General features: G+C 46.7%; 2 protein-coding genes across 3 annotated transcripts in view; one reads left to right on the forward strand and one right to left on the reverse strand.

Moving 5' to 3' along the window:
- The window catches only part of EIF2AK3 (eukaryotic translation initiation factor 2 alpha kinase 3), a 43996-nt gene extending 36606 nt beyond the window's left edge, over nt 1–7390 (forward strand). Inside the window, exons 14-17 of the mRNA XM_066995546.1 lie at nt 455–622; nt 1217–1318; nt 3590–3652; nt 4743–7390. Coding sequence (XP_066851647.1) covers nt 455–622; nt 1217–1318; nt 3590–3652; nt 4743–4919 — 510 coding nt within the window. The 3' untranslated portion in view covers nt 4920–7390. The remainder of the gene's footprint in view (nt 1–454; nt 623–1216; nt 1319–3589; nt 3653–4742) is intronic.
- A 643-nt stretch (nt 7391–8033) lies between these two features.
- LOC106033900 (histamine H2 receptor-like) lies at nt 8034–19627 on the reverse strand. 2 transcript variants are annotated; one of them, XM_048048115.2, is made up of 6 exons: nt 18576–19627; nt 17746–17911; nt 14145–14275; nt 13760–14048; nt 10465–10641; nt 8034–9830 (listed from the first exon to the last, which is right to left on the reverse strand). In XM_048048115.2, exons 3-6 carry the CDS (start codon nt 14161–14163, stop codon nt 9152–9154), a joined length of 1164 nt encoding a protein of 387 aa, XP_047904072.1. In that variant the 5' UTR covers nt 14164–14275; nt 17746–17911; nt 18576–19627; the 3' UTR covers nt 8034–9151. The 2 variants fall into 2 exon arrangements, with proteins under 2 accessions (XP_047904072.1, XP_066851648.1); XM_066995547.1 differs by lacking the exon at nt 18576–19627 and having other exon boundaries at nt 17746–18250.
- Nucleotides 19628–22982: the final 3355 nt, after the last annotated feature.

Consider the following 22982-nt stretch of genomic DNA (forward strand, 5'->3'; position numbering starts at 1 on the left):
TCTGTAAGATGATAACCAGCACGCAGCACATTGTCTTAATGCTGCAAATGAGTTCAGCACTTGCAGATTGGAATAAAAAAACACCTAAGTCAGAACTCTAGCACATGATGTGAATTTGCCATGTGTTTGGAAAGTTGGGATAACTTATCTGTGCTGTTCCCCACAGCTGTTGACTTTTCTGCATGTCACCCATTAGATCTCTGTAGTGTTAGTGGACCTCTACTGGAAGACGAGAAATGAGCAGCCTGGGTTTCAAGAAGGGAGCCTGGTTAACGCAGGGGTAATTCTCTTTTCCTGCATAGCTGAGGTTCTTAGCTAGTTCTGCTCATGTGATGTTTAAGGGGCATTTTTAGCCCTGACAGCATGAATTATATGAGTATCTACCAAGCGTTGTACCTGGCAAAACACGTTCTTGTTTATAACTTATTTTCTTTTCTCCTATTTGTTTTCTCAGCCTTCCAATATATTTTTCACAATGGATGACGTAGTAAAGGTTGGGGATTTTGGGCTGGTAACTGCAATGGATCAAGATGAGGAGGAGGAGTCGGTACTCACCCCCATGCCAGCTTATGCCAGGCACACAGGACAAGTAGGGACCAAACTCTACATGAGCCCAGAACAGGTTTGTGTTCTCTACTCTGAAGCTATTTCCAGCACGACCTGGGAGACACCTGAATTCCTGGGAGTTCAAAGATCAGGCACTCCTCCTAGAAAGTTGTTGCAATTGAGATACTTAAATTATTTCTTATCAAAATAGAGCTTTGAGCTAAACTGAATTTCAAAGTTAGTACTTTTAACATACATGTATATAAAAAACATGTAAGACATACATATATGTAATTTTTATATATAATAGTAAAAAAAGTGGCTAATGATTTCTACTTGATGGATTGATTTATGTTGCTTTTAATATATTAAAAAGATAACTGTGATACCTCAAGTTAATTAAGGTTGCAGTATTGTACATGAGGTTTAAGTTGAAACATTTTGCCTTGCAGATGGGTCTGATGATCAGGAGGCCTGATGATCAGGAGCTTGCTCAGTCATACTCACTTGATAAAGTTTCATGTGCCCAGAGGCTGTTACAGTACCTGTCCTGTTTTCAGCTCTGCACAGCCTTAGTCACTTCCCTGTGTTGAAAGGGGGCTGATTACGTTGTATGTAACTCCATGCAGTGACTAGATTGACTGACCTGACCTTAATTCTGAATTCTCAGATCTGTGGGAACACCTATTCGCACAAGGTGGATATCTTTTCTCTGGGACTGATTCTCTTCGAGCTGCTTTACCCTTTCAGCACACAGATGGAGAGAGTCAAGGTACGTATGGTACAGCACCAAGGATTATCTTCAGTTTGATCGTTTCTTTAAGAGGTGTTTGCTCTGCGAAACACTTGCAAGCTGTTCCTCACAGCTTTGAAACAGTGTTGGAACTAGGAACACAGTATCTTTATCAGCCTTGCACATACCCCTGAATCATTGGAAATGAATTGCAGTTTTCCTAATTTGTGCAGTCAGATTGAGGCTGTAACTTTTTTACAAAGCTCCTCTGTTATCTCAAGTAAGAGAAACCTTTGAACTAGGATATCCAGGATCTCAAATGGCAAAGGTTGTAACTTCAAGCCTACCAGCTCATTTTTTGTTCAAGAATTGGAGTCATGCTGTGTGTTTCTACCACTTCTTCTTTTTGCATCTCCAGAGCTTTTTTACCCAAAACGTGGAAAAATTATTCCTTTTCTGATAAAGTCTTAGCGGTAAGTCTATCTCATTGCTCCGCTTAAAGCAGTAATAGATGACTTTTATTGGATCAAATGTGAATTTGGGAGGTTTGACTTCCTTGCTGCTAAGATGCACGTGAGATCCATCTTTCAGAGGAACAGCTTCATAGAGAAGAAAGCTACAGCCAGAAAGGTTTTTCCTCTTGTATGTGGTGACCAATGACCTCTACGGGAAAGAAAGAATTGTTATAATATGTATTCATTGTTAATGTGTTTGGTTTTTAAATGCTTATGTGAAGATGGACTGGTTTTAGCAGAGAGCTGAGAAGCACACTATGAATGCAGCCTGACCACATGCTTCACCTATGCTGGTGTTGCTTTCTCTTCCTTAAAATTTTCTGGCTTTTTGATACAGAGGAGCAAAGTCCAGAGAAGGAATGACAGCACTTAACTTGAACTCCTTGTGCTAAAACCAATTTGAGTTTCCCTAAATCAATTTTCCTGAGACAAATACCCAATAGGGAGCTATCCTGGATTCTTAAGATGTCCTGCAGGAATGACTACAAGCTTTGCCCTTTCAGTCTATGTCCTGACTATAGAAGCAAAGCAAGTAATCAGAATGATTTCTAAATTGTATGCAAGACCCCATGAATTTTGCTTCTTAACAGAGTAAGAAGATTGCCCTAACTTGCCTAGATTTTCACTTTTTGATAAAAAGAACCTCCAGACATTTCTTGTCAGTCTATAGTCCTGGAGATTAGCTTCTTTAATAGTTGCTTCCAAGTTGTTACACTGAACTTTTCCTTGGCATCAGCCAAGTTTTACCACTGTTAGCTGAAGCGAAGAATGCTCTGCCTGCCCAGGGAGCCCAGCAAATCCTAGTAGTCTGGGACAAAGAGCTGAAAAACCCCCAGAGGAGGAGTGCGAGACCTGCCTCTGTCTCAGACTGTCAGCAGTTAAGTCTCTGGCAGTGCAGTTTATTTCCAGATCAGATGTTGAGAACAGATCACTAAATGCAGAGTGACTTGGTAAAGTAAAGAAGTGTTTTTGAAATAGTTTGTCATAAAACTCAGTTCACTTGAACAGGAGATTGACTGTTGCCCATCACTATTAACTGATCAGTTTGTACTTTCAGTGAGTAATAGTAGATTTAATTTAACTTCAGAGTTCACATATTGTGTGCTCGAAATTGTGCAAAAGGAGATCTTCATCAAAATAAGTGCTAAGTGCTGCCCTTCTGCACTGACAAGATGCTAAAGTAGGCTGTGGGTTTCTGGAAATCACAATTTCAATTCGTGAGACAGCCAGCTGCAAATATTTTGTGGCTCAGTGTGGAGAAAATCCTGTCACTAGATGGAGCCAACGTGCTGTCTATGCAAGACAGACTGACTGACAGGGATTAGCTACATTGCAAGGACATATAAATACGCAACTTCTTTCAAAATTGCTGATAAATATTAGTCCGTAAATATTAAGCAAAGACTGTGCTTACGTTATTAAGACAGAGCCAGTCATATCGTGTCTTAATACTGGTGTAGGTGATCTTGGGGGTTACAGATGCTGCAGAGTACTTTATTGAGCCAGAACAGGAAGTACAAATGTATGTATTTGGATGATTTAAAGCTGCAGAGATCACAGTTCTTGTAACATGACAATTTATGTAACGTGATTTCGGGTTCAGGCTGTATGCCTGGGAAGCAGCAACTTGCCTGGTTAAGCGTGTTGAGATTTTAACCACTAAAGCAAGACCTGTAAACAAAGTTTTTCTCCATCAGGCTGATTTCTTTGCAGAAGTGGCATATTTTTCAAAAATAATAACTATGTTGAAGAGTGATATTTTGGAAAATTAACATTTTTTTTAACATTTTTGCAGACCCTGAGTGATGTTAGAAACTTGAACTTTCCACCACTGTTCACTCAGAAATATGCACAAGAAGTAAGTATGTCTCGTGCTGGTAATCGTAGCCTTTTTCTTTGCTTTCCAACTGTTTTGCAAGTAAAAATAGAAGGGAAAAAACACCCAAAACACCAGCTTTTGTTTAAGACACATTTCTCTGCCTGTGAACTTTACTGTCTTCCAAAATTCTAACATTACAGAACATTATAGTAGTGTGGATGCTGATGCTTCTGTCACAAAGTTTATCTCCAGTAATACACAATATTACTTGTTTTCTCTTGTTGCTTGATGTTACTGGTGTTGCATACATCTTGCTGTGAGTTCTTGCAACAAATCCATATTCACAAAGAGAAGGTGCAGAGTTCTAGACAGAAAGTGGAGATATCACAGTAGCATCATGGCTGTGTGGGATTTAGCTCCAGGAACTGGATCCTCGAGTAGAAAACCAAATTAGTCAAATCCTCGAAACGATACGGTTTCAGATAAAAAGAGGAGGTGATGTACAAAACCTCCCCAGTAGAAAGCTGAAGTGTTTTTGGGTTTTCTCGGTAGCTTCACACCACTAGCTAAATGAGACGAGCCTTTTTTGCTTTACAGCTGCAGGCTGTCTGGAGGAATTCAAGGTGCTGTACTCAGCTGGAACAGGACATTTTGTTTTCTGCTCTGAAAGATGCTTTGTTAAGTAATTCTGACTTTAAGACAGATTTTCAAACTACCTGTATATTTAAAGGAAAACTTCTAACTCATCATGAAAAATTACTTGCATGGCTTTAATCACGGCAGGCTTAAGCATAAAGCTGAAAACTACTCATGAATTACATTTCATTTGTTTTAAAATCCTTATGATTCCAAATAATGTAAAGGCTTTATAACTATCGAATCTTGGGTCAGATTTGATTTGACAAATAGATTGTAGTCCTTGATAGTGAAGGCAATTTCAGGAATGCACAGTGATACGTTTTCAAACATTTAATGTGTTTCTAATTACTGTGCCAAGATACTAATACCCAAATTACTAAGAAAGCAACTGGGAACACTTTCTAGTTGTTCATACAAACAGCTGAAGTCAGAACATTAAATAAGGGTGAATTTATGAATTGAAACACACACATCTAATGTTTTCTTTCAGTACACCATGGTGAAGGACATGCTCTCTCCAAGTCCCACTGAAAGACCAGAGGCTGCAGCAATCATAGAGAATCCTGTATTTGAAGACTTGGAACTCCCAGCAAAACCAGTGCTTAGGCAGAGGTCACGGACAATGAGTTTATCAGGAAATAAGCACTCGAGACAACCAAGCAAATAATTATCCTCAGGATCGCTTCTTCCACTCAGCAGGTTTTAAAGGGATTGTTCAGCAAAAGGATCCTATGATGCAGAATGTCTATCTTGGAAACGTTTACTTAACTTTTTTTGCCATGATTAATGTTCAAGACATGTTGGACAGATTTTTTGTTTACTTTGACAGCCAACAAAAGCCAGTAACCACACTTCTCACATTCCATTTTTTTACCTTAACTCTCCTAGGTGGATGGGTCCAGCTACTGCGCTTACCAATGTTGTACTCCATTATCTTTTTTGGGGGGGTTGTTGGGTTTTTTTGGGGGGTTTTCGTGTATTTTGTTTTTTTGAAGCTTGTAAATGTCAGCTTGCTGGGTAAGTGAGAGATCTGTAACATGTAAATAGAATTAAAATACTGTATTTTTATATAGCAAATTACAGTCTCTAAGCCTAGTGAGTGTATATCCGAATCACTTGCTCTTCAGTGAAATGAAGATGATTTTGGAGGAAAAAAATGACTCCATTTTTGTCCCTGGTGGGTAAACTAGGAATCTGCACTATTTTTAAAGCAAAAAAAATGACCACAGCTGTACATACTGTCACTTTCCATAGCCAGTCATTAGAGGAAACTTTTCTCATGTTTCTGCACTATAGTAGGTCTTAGGGAATGCATTTTATACAGATAAAACGGTAGGGAAGGAAAAGGAGCTTTTAGCCATTAAAAGAGGGCTTATAGGCAATGGTTGGAAGAGCCATAGTAAAAATTATGTACGAAAATGTTGTGATTCTGACAATTTAAACCTAATGAAGTCATACGTGTCGTATGTAATCTTGTAGATTTGTACTTTTTAAAAAAATCAACTGGTAGGCATTTGTGTAATCTGCTAATTTAACTGCCTAATGCCATGCTTTTATTTCTCATTGTAAATATGTTAAATTTTATTTATAAAATACAGAATCAATCCATTTGGGTTGGTGGTGTACAGAATGCACTTGCTATAATTGTTGAGTGCATTAATTATTGTGACTTCTTTCAAGTCTAAATGATTTAATAAACTTTTTATTTAAAAAAAACCAACAACACAGTAGTTGCTTCTGTTGAAAACCTGCATTGTGCCTGCTGCAGGTGGCAGCCTCGTGCAGTTGGAACAGGGACAGGCTGTTGGTTCCTGTAACTGGCTTTGCTCTCCAGTCCTGTACTTGCCACAGTGCATGTGATGATGTATAAAGATGTATATGGTGCTTGGAAGTGAGATGCTGGCTGGAGAAGGGAACGGAGTTGTCCTAAACGGAGAGGTGTGGATTATGGAGTCCTGGAGGTAATCTCTCAAGTGTTAACAGTGGGATAACTCCTACACTATTAGAACAATTTTTGCCTAAATGCATTTTTCTGGTTCTACACTAGTTTTCAGGTTTAGTTTTGAAGTTGTAGTTCTTGAAATCAGTTTCTTAAATTTTACTTCAGCTACTTCGGCTCCTTCTGGGGATCACTGTACTGTGGTATGATGCTGCGACTAGAATTAAGCCAGGTGACACTTGGGGTAAGCCAAGAGTGGCTTGCAAAGATTTTCTCCACTGTGCTCTCTGATGCTTCTGTCCTGGATGCTGGCTTGTCCAGTTGAAGCCAGAATGCTGTAGTGAATATTTGGTCAAAACTAGGATTTTATCGAGTTTAGCTGCTTCAAAACAGAAAACTGTCATCTTCCCTTGTATTGCCAAGTTTTTAATGTCAGTTATAGTTGCACAGTTAAGTGTCCACATTTAACTGGGTGAAGCTCTGGGTGCTTCTGTACCTTTTCTCCACCAGGTCAGTGAATACCAATGGAGAGCAGAAGGTAAGGAATGAGCTATCTTTTTACTTGCTGTACCTCTGCTGGATTTAAGTAGTTGCTTGTTCCAGCGTTCCTCAATGCTTTGACCAAGAAAATCTTTTCCATGACCAAAGTGTTTCTGAACTTGGGTATTGAAGCGAGCCCTCATTGCCCTGCCTCTGGCAGCTCTGCTTGCTGAGCCCCACCACTGTGGGGTAAAAGGACACCTTCATAGCTGTGCTATAAAACGCCTACCTGGGCTTCAGAACTCCCATAAGCACTGGGACTATTTCACCAGCTCTTCAGAACCAGGCTACGCAGACTTCCAATGCTGTTTTCTATTTTTGTCAGACCTCTTAACTACGCTGTGCTTCTCTGTTCCTTCCCTGTCCTGCAGGATGCTCTTCTTCAGACCAAAGGGTCAGCAGTGACTGAAAGAACAAAGGCCTGGGGTCTGATGTGCGTATCCCTCTGTGCTTGCATACTGGAACGGAAAGGGAACAGAAAGCAGTGAAGGCCGGCTTCTTCTCAGCTACCTACAGACAATAGCAGCAGCTTTCCAACCCTTCCTGAGATCCCAGGCTACGCAAGTCAAGCTGCAGTCCTGGTGGCAAGCCTTGTACCAGCCTGTGCGTCTCTGCTGTGTGCACAGCTTCCCAAGATGCAGAAGCCTCACCTGTACCAGTGCTCAGAAAAAGCCGCCTGGAAACCATCCCTGCAGAGTTTCATGTCCACAGAAGAGGGGTCCAAGAGCAGCCTCGCAGTGCAGTGACTCTCACATAAACCAGTGTAAGACCACACCAGAAACAGGGTGGGGAGAGAAATGGCTGTTATCTGAGCAGTCACTAGTGCTCGTGGGACTTCACTGTATCTCTGTTCGTGGGAGGGTTGGCTCCTATTTTACCCAATGTTATTTATGATCCTACAGTGACACTCAGGTGCAGGTCTGCCTTTCCAGGGTCCTCCTTCAATGAGGTTCTCCGTGGCCCTCCTGCAGGGCGCCAGTGTTGTCTGAAGGCCAGAGAAGCGCTCAGAGCAGTAAGAACAACCATAGAATCAGAGAATCGTTTGGGTTGGAAGGGACCTTAAAGACAATCTAATTCCAGCCCCCCTGCCATGGGCAGGGACACCTCCCACCAGCCCAGGTTCCCCAGAGCCCCATCCAGCCTGGCCTTGAACACCTCCAGGGATGGGGTATTATCCATAGCTCCTCTGGGTAGCCTGTTCAGTGCCTCACCACCCTCACGGTAAAGAATTTCTTCCTTATATCTAACCTACATCTCCCCTCTTTCAGTTTAAAACCATTCCCCCTTGTCCTATCACCACACCCCCTGACAAAGAGTCCCTCCCCAGCTTTCCTGCAGCCCGCTTTAGGTCCTGGAAGGCTGCTGTGAGGTCTCCCCGGGGCCTTCTCCAGGCTGAACAACCCCACCTTCCTCAGCCTGGCTCCATAGGAGAGGTGCTCCAGCCTGCTGATCATCTTCTTGGCCTCCTCTGGACTTGTTCTAGATCCATGTTCTTCTTGTGCTGGGGCCCCAGAGCTGAATGCGGGCTCCAGGTGAGGTCTCATGAGATCAGAGCAGAGGGGGACAGTCCCCTCCCTCACCCTGCTGCCATGCTGCTTTTGGTGCACCCAGGACACGGTTGGCTTTCTCAGCTGCAAGCGAGAGAGATGGTGAGGGGAGAAAGGGTCTGAAGATGCCACCATCTCCTGGCATCTGACACGAGGGATGTTCCCTTCCAGAATTAATAAGGAGACTTGCAGATAATTCACAGTAAAGCCCCTGAAGAAAGCCCCTGGTCTCAGATCTTACAAACAGTAGCCACAGAGGCGATGCACAGCGAGTATTTCTTTCTGCCTGCTGCTGAACCAATCCCAGCCTGTCAGCCACCGAGGCCAAAATGGGAAAGCCCTAAAGCTGTATTTCAGAAGTGAGTGAGCAAGCTGAAACCTGTGCAGACAGCCCTGGCTGTGGAGAGTGTGAGCAGCTTGACCAGATCCTTCCTGCCACCTCCCGTTCACAGAACAACAGTGTACTTACTACACCTGGTCACATTTATAAGGTAAACCGCAAGATGGGAGCTACAGGGGCTCGATCAGGAAGAAATACTGTCACAACCTGAGCTGTAGATCACCAGGATGTGCATACAGTAAGACAAAGTCACACTATTCTACTGATTTCTTTTCCCCAGCATGAAGATTGGATTCGTATTAGGAAATACTCATTAAAAAAATAATTACCCAGGAAAGAATGAGCTCCGTTAGCTATAACAAATTCCTCTTTGTTCATAAAACGGTGGAAGAGAAAGAAATGCATCGTTGTCATATGCCCCCAGCTGTAATATTTCAGCCCCTCCATCCCCTATTTTCCAGCCATGTACTTTTCCACGAGGACGTGCTCTTGCACCTTCTACACCACCACCTTTAGCAACCAACTCTGAGCCCCTACTGCTTGGGCTTGCCCTTCAGGACCCCGTTGGGCACCGGCACGGTGATGCTATATTCCAGGTCGGGAGCAGTCCTGGAAAAGGTGGCTATGGAAACCATGTCCTCCCCGATGTCCACCTGAGACCTGGGCCTGCAAATGAGCAGCTTCTTCAGGGCCCGCTGGAAGTCCCTGTTGAGGAAGGCATAGAGCATCGGGTTGATGGTGGAGTTGCAATACCCTAACCAAGTGATGACCTTGAAGGTGTCCACCAGGACCGTGCTAGCGGAGTCGGTGCCCCGGGCAGCCAGCCAGACGTTCAGGACAAAGTACGGCAGCCAGCAGAGCACGAAGACAGAAATGATGATGCTAATGGTCCGCGTGGCCTTGTTCTCCAGCTGCAGGTGGTTCTGCCGCTTGCTGTTGGGGTGGTAGTGGAGCTCCAGGGTCTGAGACATGATACGGTTGGCCTTGAGCCGCGACGCGCGGTAGATGAAGAAGTACATGCTGCACATGACCATGAAGGGGACGAAAAACGCAAGAGCGGAAGCCACAATGGCGAAAATCCAGTTGGTGACGAAGATGCACTCTGTGCCTGCATCAAAATCCACCCCGGGGATCTCGTTCCAGCCTTGCATGACAGGAAGGAAGGAGATGAGGGAGGAGTACACCCAGACCGTGCAGGTCATCACAATGCATCTGCCGAAGGAGAGAGATGGGGAGGGGGGAGAGGGTCTGAGTTATTCTGAGTTGAGAACATCCAGTACAACCCAATCCCCATGGTGACCCGTGGGGGATATCACCGCTCGGTATTCCCAAAGGGCTTTGAGAAGGCGCTGAGCTGGGAAAAAACTGGGGTACAACACGTCCATACATCAACAACTCTAATGACTGGGTGCTTGGATCCGTGGCTTACAGAATTGGGGTCAGCGTAAGGGATGCTCAGAGGTGGCAGAAAATAATAAAAAAAAAAAAAACAGGAAGAAAGGTTTTATAGAGGATTTTTGTTAATATTTAAAGCAACAGCAGGTAGATCTTTCCAAATGGTTTCAGCGTTAATATCCAGCCATTATTTTACCTGCCCGAGGATCCTGCCTGCAGCGTCCTCTCTGCCCCCCCTCAGACAACCTTCCCCACCCTGCAGTCCTCATTTCAATGTTTCACGTGAAGCCTTGGCAGGAGCAAAGTTCTGCAAAACTTTTAAATGGTGCAAAGCTCCTTCTGTTCTGATTTGGGGCAGAAAAAGCCAATGGCTCACTTGGTCCCTTTTCATTATAGGCCACGGCGAAACGAAAATTTGGAGGGACCTGGAATGAGAAGCAACTACACTCACCTGCCACGGGACATCCTTCTCGAGTAGTGGTAGGGCGTCACCACGGAGCAGTATCTGTCCAGGCTGATGAAGCACAGAGTGACGATGGACGCGGTGCAGAACATGACGTCGAAGGAGATCCAGACTTTGCAGAACAGTTTCCCGAACAGCCACATCCCCGTCACCTCGTAAATGATGCTGCGAGAGAAAACGGGTAGAGACCAAAGCTAGAGAGGCTGATTTAATGTATTTCGAGATTCCACTGAAGAAACATCGTATTTTAACATGGAGATGAGCATACAGCATAGTGAAGCTTGGACACCAGAGATTCACCCTCAAAGTGCAATCCAAGGCATTAACCCACCGGTGGGGCATGGCTGAAGAAGACCAAACCCAAGCTTCTTGCCTGCAGGTGCTTTGATCGAGGTGCTTTGCTCCAAAAGCTCCCAAAATACACATCTGTGCAGCCTTGTTTATCCCAGCTTTTTCCCATGCCATATGAAGCACAGTGTTTTACGAATCCTCCCCAGTTTCTAAGGTGTGGAAGATGCTGCCTCTGCCAAGAAGCTCACTTTTCATCTGGTCTCATGCTTCAAAACTGAAGGATTTCAACTCTTTGGTTAAAAAAAGGAATATATATATATATATATTCTCAGAGGAAGCCTGAGTGGCTTGTACATAGCTCACAAATGCCTCAGCGAGGGAAGCACAACAGCAAAAAGCAGACGTTATGCCAAAATTATTCCCAACAAAGTCAGGGGGGCTGTAAGAAGTGAGCAGCGAAGGAAGGAACATATGGCAGCTGTAGGAAGGCTGATGCATGTTCCTACAGCACTCCATCAGCTGCAATTTGCTTCCCCTTTCTTTCACCAGCTCTCTGTAACTCCTGGGGTGCTGCTGAAACAACCATTGTGTGTGAATTTGGTGTGGAAGGCTGAGTACCCACCTAATGCTGCAAAGCTTTAATTATCCTGTAGCTTCAGCTTTATGGCCGAGCACGGGGAAAGCAGAGCTGCAGCGGGGCCCTTAGGTGGGCTCGGCTGTCTGGCAGGGGCAGAAAGAGCCAACTTGCTATCAGGAGCTAGAAGCCAACACCTGCTCCGCATTTAATTAGCAACCATTCATTAAAACCACTTGTAAAGGTTGTTTTAGAGCACAACGAGCACGGTAAGTGCATTGCTGGAAGTGTTGTTGAAGGGCTCCAGCTGCGGGCAGCGTTTGATGTGGGCTGCTGCTCAAAAGTCCCCAGCAGAATCTGTCCCTACGACCTGGTGGCCTTCGCTTGGGCCGAGCGGAGGGTCCCGTTGTACAGCGCGGAAAGGTTTTGTGGCTCTTTTTTAGATGGAGAAATGAGAAGACAGAAGTCAAACTACAGGTCTCGGGTGGCTTGGTGGCACTCCTCGGAAGTCCTCCTTACCCCCAGAGATGCGGTGAAGGCTGGGGTGTGAGCACCTTGGCCGTCCGGAGGCTGACCATGCCGCTGTCCTGAACGTCCCTGCACACAGATCCCGCACCGAACGGCCACCACCACGCTTCTCCTGGGACCCCCCCTGACCTAGCGATGTTCTCAGAGTGCAAGGCAGGGGACACCCACTCCACTTTCTCTGGTGCATTCCCTCTGAAGGCCCAGGAATGCAGCAGGTTAAAAAGGACTGATAAAAGCCCAAAGAAGCGCACCCCACGAGCAGAAATGAAGTCACCTCGGTGTTTCATTTTTGCTTGTACAGCTCGAAACGCTCAGCCTGGAAACAGATGGGCTGGTTGGAGGATCCAGACAACGAGCTGAGCACAGCCGAGCTGCTCCTTCCAGCGAGCCAAACCACGAACAAAGCAGAAGTCTTGCTCCTACGACATTAATGCATCAGGTGGCAACCACATTTTTCCTTTCTTTCTATCACAAAACCTCTTTGTGCTGAGCCAAACTGCCTCCTAGGGTCATTTCTTTGCCTCCTCTTTGCCATGTGCTACCTACCACGCACACCGAGGAGCAAACTGTGCTTCAGAAGAGCAGCACGGGCACGAAGCTGAGAAGCTGGGTAAGATGTGACCCACCAGCCCTGCCCGAGAGCCTGCCAGACCTCGCATCAGGAAACCTGCAACATTTGAGGGGCGCAGACCAGAAGCAGAGCTGCTGGCTGTCCTGCTCCAGCAGCAGTCGCGTTCCTCCACCATCCTCTTGTGGCACTTCCACCGCCCCAGCTTCCTCCGACCCCAGGGAGAAACCCCCCCCACCAACAGTGCAAACCTCCCCGTGAAGACCCCCATTCCCACCAACTTCAGTAGGGTAGGAGCAGGTTCCAACCAAGCTGCACTAAAAGCCCCCGGCACAGATATTTGCAGTGGGGAGGACAGGTGAGCACAGACGGATGACTCGAGAAACGGAATTTTAAAATTTACTCAGTTCAGAATTGAAGCTGGCAGTAGTGCTGTTTATAGGGCACCATTAAGTGCTTTATTCCCACCTGACAGTAGAAACCACTAACTCAGGTTGTCATTTTGTTTTGGGAAAATACCTTTCGGTGCCAAACTCGAAAGCGTAGGCAGCCCCATGAGAGCTGCGGCTCGAAATGGGAAAATAGCCTTCAGCTCCTTTGTGGTGCTCCAAGAGCACTAAAGGCAGCTCAGCCACCCACCTTACACCAACTTACGGCCGCTTTGCAGCACGAGACAGACAGACCCAGCACGTCTGGGGATTTGTTTCCATAGAATCATCTAGACCACAGTTGTAGCCAGGTGGTGAAGGCCCTGATAATATACACCTCGTGCAGGGAGAATCATCCTCTGAGGGCCTGAAGAGGCACTTAAATATAGAGAGAACGTAAACTACCCTAGAAATAAAATCCTAAAATAAAAATAATATATGATTAAAATCCTTACTTTTACGCAGGGAGAGGGGAGATGGCCTTCGTCCCCATGCCAACATGACAGTCACTAATCTGCAATGGTAATAGGGGCAAAACAATTCCCCCACATGCGGTGAATCACGTTTGATACCCTACTGCAGGCTGCAACGTTTCTGTTCGTGCAGGCAAATGATCTATTTTGCGAGGCTGCCAGCCTTCCCCACAGATTCCACTGGCGTGTCGCCTTCCGAGCCAGAAGGAACAATCACAGTCCCGTGTTTCACCACGTGCGTGAAGAATAACATCTTTGCATGTGCTGGACGAAGACAAGCTCCGTCGTCCTGGAGCCGTCTGGAAAGCTGGCAGCCTGTTGCACAGGGAACCTCGCCAACAGGTTTCTGTTGGGAAACTGAGGCACGGAAGCCTGTGTCATCACTGACCCCGAGTTCAAAGCTCAGGGGAGCACTTCTCACCTGAACGGCATGACCAGGCATGCTACGAGGAAGTCTGCCGTGGCCAAGGACATGATGAACATGTAGGTGACGGTCCGCAGCCTCTTTTCCACCACCGGGCAGATAAAGACTACTGTATTTCCCAGGAGCGTGACCAAGTCGATGAGGGTGAGTATTAACCCGATGACCACCTCCTGGAGGCCGACCCCCGCCCGGCTGCCACCTCCTTTCACAAGGGATGATGCAGCAGAGGAGAAATTAGAGAGCCAGGACTCGTTTTTGTCCATCAGCATCCTCCCACTGTTAAAATCTGGATGACAGAGAAGGGGAAACAAATTAAAACTTCCACACGCGATGAAAGGGAGTACAGCAAGCATAGTTATGCTCCGTTGAAAACTCCACACACCCTGCTGCGTCTGTGCCATCACTGCCCCATGGTTATCAGGCCATCGTGGTTATCAGTCCCGAAGTGTCTGATACGTGGCAGGGTAAACGCGCGGTGCTGGCTGAAGTGCTTCACGGCACCTAAAAGCTCCCCTGTGGATGACAAGTGTGTTATCAGGGGAAGCAGATACAAGGGAAAAAAAATCAAACTAAAGCTCTGAGAGCGAAGACAAGCAAGGAGTTGAAATCCAAACTGAAAGCAGCTCTGCTAAACCCCGCTTAGCAGCACACCATCCCCCCAAAATATATTCTCATTAACATTTTTGCTGTTCACAGACCAGCTGAGGCTGCTTGCCCCGCCTGGTTGCCGTCATAACCCACAGTTCAGTGGCCTGGCCACGGCAGGTCTCGGTGGGAGAGGATGCTCCCCGCTCTTCCGTGGGTCAGGACAAATGTCCCCACAGTTCAGCGTGCCTCCGATGGGCTCTTTAATGTCTGTCACGTTCCCCAGCACCCTCGTCATCTCTCGGTCAGGATGAAGAGCCTTCAGCAACTTGCTCGCACGGAAGCAATCTGAGGCTCCTGGACACCTCTGCAGCTCTTCTAAGTCTGTGAGGGACCAAAACTGCAAACAATTTCCAAGAAGTAAAAGCTCCGTGGATTTATATAACAGTGTAACGATGTTCTCTGTTTTGTCCCTGACTCCTTTTCACTGCAATTCCTAATGTTGTTTGCTGCTTTTGATTGGCACTTAGCACCGAGCTGACCTTTCCACAATCCAAAGATCTCCTTCCTGAACGGTAATGGTCAGCTCAGAGCCCACTGCTGCGGATACAAAGGTAGGATGAAATCAGGAAATTAGGTTCCCCCCCTTTTCATCATCCTCGAAGTCCGTCACTTCACAGCTGAATTTCTTCTTCCATTTTAACACTCAGACACTGAGCCTCATAAAAGCTTTTCTGCAGGTCTTTAGGTCAGGCCTTGTCCTCTGTACCCTGATTAAACTTGGTTTCACCCGCGAGTATCACCACATCACTAGTCAGCAATTTATCCAGTTTGTTAGGGATTTGTTGCACTCCGCATCCTTGTCAAGAGCGTTGCTGATCTGTCTGCCACACATAAGGGAAGGAAAGCTCCAACTCTCCCGAGCTGGGACTTACTGCCCGGGACCTGAAGCTCTCCTGCCCCACCAGCGCTGAGAACAAGCGGCTTTGCTGGGCATCGAGCCCCAGGCAGGTGCAGCTAAAAGGCTGCGGGGTGCCTGAAGTAAAGCAGTCACAAGGAAAACGCGCCTTGGGCAACATTTCACACCCTGATAGCACCACATACAAATAAAAAATACAAAAATCCTACCTCCAGCTCTCCCATTGTTAACAGGAGAGGAGAGCCTAGGACGTTCACCCTGACAGTCCCTTTGAGGAGGTCATCGAAATGGATGGGCTGCCGAGAACAGTTTGATTTCGATGCAGCCCCATTTTTTGGCAGAAAAGCTGCTCAGCGTGCTCTCCTCCTGACACCTCCACGCAGCCAGCACGGTGACGGCTGGCTGACAAATCCCCAGGGCTTACAGGGTCACCATCTGCCCTCCAGCTCATCTGGGGGTCTGCCCCCATCTCCCACACCTCCTGGGAGGTGCTGGTGTCCCCACACCTCCAGGGATGCTGGGGGTCTGGAAGCAGTCCTCTGGCGCCCGCCTGAAGTTGGTTCCTAACCAGACTAAGCACACAGCCACCCCACAGCCAGCCCTACAGAGCAAGCAGCGTTAAGATGGGCTCTTAAGACATTAAGAGGGCAAATCAGCTTTACTTCATTTCAAAACGTTCTCCTTTTTTTCCTCTGGCTTTGAATAACTCTTGATGAGAATGCTGGGTTTGTTGTCTGAGGTTTTCAGATGTAACGCCGAAACAAAAGAGCTTAGAAGTTACATCTTCCTTCTCCTGCGGGCTGTGCCCATGGTTCAGGACGTGCAAGTGTTCCTACGAACAATTAAAGCAGATCGTCACCTACACACAGCTGCTCTGGTACTGATCCGCGAGCACACGCTGCTCTCGATCTTCAAGCAGAAGAGGAACACAGCTCTTAGAGTTCATTTTTGCAAGCTCTCTGTGATACCCGAGTACCACCTTGGCCACCAGTACAGCCCGGGTTAGGTCTTTCCAAGTGGGAAACCAACAGCGAGCTGCTTAATGCAGGATATCTCCTGGAGCACAACACGATCCTCACAAGTGACAAATGTGTCCACGCTCACAAAACATCAAAGAAACACTCTCGTATTATTTTCGGTCGTGACGCAAGGACAGACCGAGCAGCTGGAAATCACACTTATTTGACCACCTACGCCACTTCTGCGACAACAAATATTCAGCAAAAAAAAGAAGGGATGATGGATGCTTGAAACTTCAGGTTTGGATTCAAGGTGCAGACGACAGGGTCCTGCTGCTGCGGGCTCCATTTCAAGCATCCCCATATAAAGCTCCTGGAAGTGCATCCGCAGCGCATCTGCTCTTTATGTTACAGCCAAGCATCCTTTTGTTTATTTGTTTGCTTGGTTTTTTTTTAATTTGCCTCTGGCTGGGCAACCAGCAACTTATTTCTTTCTTACTAGGAAGTGCTACTTACTCCTGAACCACCTGGAGCCTTGTTAATACAGGAAAGCAGGGGATGATACAATCTTGAAATCTCTGTGGAAATCTTTGGGACAAAACAGGATGCGCCACCCTCCCAAGGGATGTACTTTCACAAAGTATTGGAATAATAGGTACTTAAATTCTTGTATGAGCTGCAGCAGCTCATGTGGCTATGCTGCTGACGTAGCACAGTGTCTTTAACATCACTCTTTCAAGCTTTCCTGTAAGGAGCCCCCTGAAATCAGTGGGATAAATGTCCCATCAAACAATGCTATGAGATCAGCCCAGGAAGAATGGGGACCTCAGGTTCCTCGGGGTTTGTGTTGCTCCTATTTGGATGTAACAGTTATGCTTCCCTCCAAAAATTCATTGGATGGATTCTGTTCTCAGTCCGCCCGAGAGAAGTCTAGAAGCAACTCCATCATTTCAGCAGCTTTCCTTGAATATACAGAAAGTCTGACCTAATTTATTCATCAAACAAATCCCAGGTAAAAGGTTAATTTCATCACTAACACGTATATTTTGATGGAAAGGGAGGAAAAACACCCTGCAATCTCAAAGCTGACTGCACTCCAAAATCTTACAGGAATCGTGAAAACTGGAAATACATTTGCTGCCACTCTGCACCTCTGCTAAACTGAGTACGAGTCGGCATAGGGCAACACACAGTTGCCCCAGGACCTCTGTGGGAGCTGAGACCACAGCAGGACAGCAGCGTGTTGAACAGCGAGTTACTGTGCAAGGCTGGCGATAAAGGAGGAGGAAAGTCCCTGTGGGTGCTCCCACCTGTAAAACATGCATTCGAAGAGGCCACGCAAATGTGCCTCTGCCTTGACTTTCCTTCTCTCTCTCCCTGTTCCATCTGAAGAACAGCATTTCTCAGGCACAGGCGGTTTATTTCCATCCCCAAATCAGCACAGGGGAACGCCAGCTACCTCTCCAACACCTAACCAGACCTGCGTCTGGAAGCCCACCAGAAGCAAGTGTAATCCTTACCTTCAAGCCTGGCCATTACGGGCAGCCGGCTGGCTCGAAGCATCCCAGCAGCATCTCGGAGCAGCAGCGGGGTGCAGCTTTCAGGATGCCCCGGTCCCTTCCCACCAGGCGCTCCCAGCCAGGCTGCGTGCGAGCATCGTCCCCGCTCCACGGCCGCGCGTCGAACCTGCATCATTAAACAGCGCAGCCCTTTCCCATTCGACATCTCCCCTACAGAAGCAGCATGCACTTTTTCTGCGGTAAAAGCGAGTCTGTAGCACTTCTCCGAGGAGCAGGCACAGGCAGGAGCACGATCGTACACTACAACTCAAGGCAAAGTTAAACCCGCGATGCGAACGCAGGGAGCCGATGAGCCGGGCTGCGAAACCCCAAACCCTGGGGTGCAAGCAGCAGCCTCCGGGGATGCAAATCCACAACCCGTGGGGGTGCAAAACCCCAACCCAGGGGGCTGCAAACCTCCAAGCCCCAGGACGCAAATCCCCGGTCCCTGGGATGTAAAACCCCAAGCCCCCTTGTTGCGAATCCCATGCAACAGGGGGGTGAATCCCCAAGCCCTGGGGTGCGAACCCCATGCCATGGGGGCGAACCGCCAGCCCCTGGGGTGCAAATCCCCAACCCTCAGCATGCAAAACCCCAATTCCAGGGTGCAAAACCCCAACCCTGAGGTGCAAAACCCCAACCCCCGAGGTGCAAAACCCCAACCCCCGTGAAAAGCCCCCAGCACCGAGCGCTCCGGGCGGCGCCCCGGGGCACGGCCAGCCCTCCATGGACGGTGCCGGGGGCGGTCAAATCGCCATGCCCCAGCCCGGGGGACCGTCGGCGGTTCTTACCGGCAGCAGCTGGAGCCTCAGCCCGGCTCCGGAGCCCGGGGCCGGGGCAGCCGCCCCGCCTCTCCCCGCCTCCCTCAGCCGCCGCCCCGCGGGCCGGGCTCAGGGGCCGGGGCTCCCCCTCCGGGCCCCGCGGCCTGCAGGGCCGCACCGCCTCGCTGTGGCACCTGCTGTGTGAAAATACGGCGGGTTTGGGGTTTTTTGTGGTTTTTTTTTGCTTTCGATGTGTAAAAAAAAGTGTATTTTGGGGGGCCGCGTTGGGTAAAAATAGCGGGTTTCTGCCTGCGCTGCGTGGAAAGAGCGGGGTTTTGGCCCCTGTTGTGTAAAAAAGAAGAGGGGGTTTTGACCCTAGCTGTGATATAACAGCAGTTTTGGCCCCTGTTTTGGAAAAACAGCAGGGTTTTGGGTTGGTTTTTTGTTTGGTTGGTTGGTTGGTTTGTCTTTTTTTGCATCCTACTGTGTAAAAAAGTGGGTTTGGGCCCCTTATATGTAAAAACAGTAGGGTTTTGCCCCTGCTGTGGAGTCTTTTTTTTTTTGTCACCGTTGTGTAAAAATACCAGGTTTTAGGGGGAGAATCGGGAGCGTTGTGAGGTGAGCCCACTCGCTTCCCTCACCTCCCGCGAGGTGCCTGGAAGCCGACAGCAGCCTGTGGAGGTGCCATGTCCTCAGGGGAGATGCTCCTCAATGGGCTCTGAAGGCAGGTCTCCTCCTCCCAGCTCACGTCTGGGCGTGGAGCAGTGGCTGGCACCTCTCAGTTCCCGATTTCAGCTCCATGCTCCGGTAGAAAACGAACTTGGCAAGGAAAGGTTAAAAAACGTGGTTCTTGGAGAGCCTGGGTGTCAGGAACACAAGGCTGGTGTGTGCGCTCCTGTCCTGAGCCAAGCCCCAGGTCTCACAGCCAGGCACACCAGCTCACCTTCACGCTGGTTGACCATCACCAAAAGCTGGCTCACCTCTCCCACCAATTTGATTATTAAGACCATGGCTTCACCTATCACAGAGAACATCCTTGGAGAATTTTCTCAAAGAGTCCGGAGAGGAAACGTCTTCAGCAGGGTTGGTGAAAACTGAAGAAACCCACATGCACTGTCCTCTCCCTAGCATAGCTCAGCTCTTGGGCTGGACACTGACCTTTCACGTTTCAAGCTTCTGCTTGACGTTAGTAATCAAACTGGGATGGATGAGCAAGTTTGGAACATTTTCCATCGTATTTATTCCTTCAGAAATAGGAGATTACCCTGTAAAAGTAATAAAGTCTACTTTAAATGATGCTTTTCCAGTGCAGCAATGAAATAAAATAGGAAAAGAAAGAAATGCAAAACAAGTTGTATCACACCTAAAACCCATCTAATCTCTGTATTTTCCTTTAATAAGACTGGACAAAATACTTTGTATAAAAGTGGGGAAATAAGACGTGCATGGATCAGAATATTTCATGATTGATTTCTGGATTAATTTCATTGCTTTAATCAACAAAAATTTATGTGCGTTTCTAAAAAAAAAAATCCGTTTTGACATCTATGGAAAATAATGCCATTGTGTTTAAAGTTATCTTTCAGTTTTCCTTGTATTTAAAAAGGGCTTTTAGAAAGCTTGAAATCCAAGCAAAATATTTTGTTTCAGGTCAATATAACAATTTTCAAACCTGGAGGAAAGTTGTAGGGTACGGTTTGCCAGCGAGCTCTTGAAGCTACATTCTGTCTTCCCACCTCCTGCCATCAGTGCCACTGAGCCAAGCTGGGGAAGACAGGCAAAGGGGAAGGAGTTGTAATAAAAATAATGTAAGGATTGAGGGTTTTATTTAAAAAAGCATATACCAAATCCTGTTATTTAGCTGGTGCTGACAACCAAACATCAACACATAGAATGATATTATATGCATCATAGCATCATAGAATAGTTTGGGTTGGAAGGGACCTTAAGAATCATCTAATTCCAACCCTCCTGCCATGGGTATATGTAATAAATAAATAAGAAAAAAATTGGTTTTTAAAAGTAACAGCTACTTTATCTTTTTGACAGCCCCTTCCTAAAGCTTGCTTTTTCTTCTTCTCAATGTCACTTGAATTTATAGTGCGAAAGCAGTTCCGAAAACCTGAAAGAACCTGCCTCTGTCAGTAAATTACAGTTTATTGATCATTATCATGGGTTATATTTAAGTGTGCTTGGTTGGATGGGAGCAGTAAACGCCTGTGACTTGGGCTCACGGCAGCTCCCGTTACTGTCTGCGGTACCCAGAGGTCTGCAACTCATCTGGGTTCTGGCTCACTTCAGCCAGCTATCATCATTTTCCTCTCACAGTGGCTTTATCTTCGTGTAATCTAGGAAGACTGTCAGACTCAAATAATAGAGTTTTGAAGGAGTAGAGAGTAGTAATAAAGGCTTGCAGTTCTTCAAGCGTAATAGCACTGATCCCAAAAACTGACAAAAAAGATAGATAACGGTGAGAAGGTGAGGAAAGCGGTTTGGGCAACGTGCTGCAGATGCTGTGTCAACAGCCTGGAGTAATGTCATTTGCGATCGATACCACCTGCTGGCAAGTCACAAGCCATCAAAAAACACGGCACAATTTAGCATATATTGTAATTTCTAGAATACTGTAAAGCAGGAAAATGCTCATACGGGTTGTTGGGGGTTTTGTTTTTACTTTATATGCCAAGCTATCTGGAAAGGGAGGAGTCAGGAAAAATAGAATTTAATTGACTTTCTCATCTTGGCAATAAGAAGAGAAATAGGAAGCGTACACCCCACAGTCTTTTGCATATCAAAAGCAGCCTGACCTCAGAAAATCTTAACAGTGGTAGAGCAGTGTTCATGCAGACACCGAGGTAAAACTGAAGGTAGAACGCAACAAATCGCCTTAAATTGCCAAATAAGAGGTACTGGGTGTGGAAGACCCAGGAATAATTAGAGGCTTTATTTGCCCTTAATACCAACCTGGAAAGTGGAGTCCCTGCAAAAAGCAAGCTGTTCTGAAGAAGGATCTCTGATGAATATGTTAAGTTGCCAAGCGGCAGGATGCAAGGAAATGCTTTGCTGGGTGGGTTTTAGACATCAAGGTTTTGGTGGTGAGGATATTGCTATGGCATATGATAAGCCTATCACGCAAGGAGATCTGCCAAAAGTATAGAAAGTAACAAATAATAATATTAAAAAAAAAAAAGCTAAATCACATCAGACTGGATAAATAGGCCCGGAGGAATGTCAGATTTTTTTTGTGTGTTTTCTCTTCCTTTGTCTTTTCAGGGCGAGCCTGGCATGATGGTGCAGCCCCTTGATCAGCATCGTTCTTGGGGCAGCTACAGAAGGAAGAAACGAGCATTTGCTTTCCTGTCTGTCTTGATATAGCCAGGTGTAAAGCTGTGCAAACAGTTCCTCTCCATTATAGACTAACTCTTTAATAACTTGGCTGATTGACAGCGCTTCTGAGCAGAAGCCACCGAAGACTCTTGCTAAGCACTGTTTTCCTAGCAGCACTCCAGGCCAGAGGCAGCTGCCTCTGGGGTGTGCTCTCTGCCAGCTCGCGTTGGTGTGCTGGGCTTGATTTCTGTGGAAGTGGTGCTACCCGTCGGCTCCAGCACGAGTTCCTTTGGCACACGATGCCTGCTGTGCTCCCTGGCTGCGCTTTTTAAGACCTTATGTGCTGTTGTGGCTGAGACATTTCTTGCTCTCGAAGAATTCTCCCTGACAGTTTCCTTTCCTTCTTTCCCTCATCATCCCCTCCCTGTATATTTATGTTTTCTCTTTCAGGTGGGATTGGTAAACCTTTTAGTTGGACACATTCACCCCTAAGATGAACACCGAGGGACGACTCCTGTTGCCACTCATCCACACTGCAGGCGTTCAGCTCAGCTGCTCTGTTCTGCTTCTCTGCTCCCAGAAGTCACCCACTCTTCTCCAAAGGCTGTGTAGGGGATACACACTCCTAATTTTTGCAGTCTCAGTTGTATCTAATTTATGTTCTTGAAGTAAATAGCGTGGAATGACATGTAGCCCATGTCGTTCTACTGAAAAATCAAGATCCTCCTGGTTTTCGAGGAAATTGGAAATTCCCTAAACATTCCCAGTGAAACCCATGGGAATTACTGGAACCTAGGACAGATTACATTTATTATCTCAGCACCCATTATTTCAAGTCAGGAAGAAGAAAATAGAGTTAAGGAATTATACCCAGAAAAAAAAAAAAAACTAGTAACAGCAAGCGTTTATAAGCATCAGGATATTTTTATGGAAGTGCCCAACATTTTTCAACCTATAGGGCAATTTTGGGTCATTGGAAGAATCCCACTTGGAGAGGAGAAAGGCCACTTTTCATTTCAAAACTTCCAAACCCAAATCTGAAAATATAGTAGGTGTCTCCCATCCAAGTGCTGTTCCACCCCAGTCTTTGGTGGTGTTGGGGATGCAAAC

This window comes from Anser cygnoides, chromosome 4 (assembly GCF_040182565.1).
Source record: "Anser cygnoides isolate HZ-2024a breed goose chromosome 4, Taihu_goose_T2T_genome, whole genome shotgun sequence".
Lineage (NCBI taxonomy): Eukaryota > Metazoa > Chordata > Aves > Anseriformes > Anatidae > Anser > Anser cygnoides.

Excerpts from the sequence above, each read along its gene's own strand:
- LOC106033900 (XM_048048115.2), bottom strand. Across the intron at positions 10,642-13,759 it reads TGCCTGGTCATGCCGTTCAG|CATCATTTACGAGGTGACGG; the intron begins GTGAGAAGTGCT and ends TTTCTCTCGCAG. Across the intron at positions 9,831-10,464 it reads AGAAGGATGTCCCGTGGCAG|ATGCATTGTGATGACCTGCA; the intron begins GTGAGTGTAGTT and ends CTCCTTCGGCAG.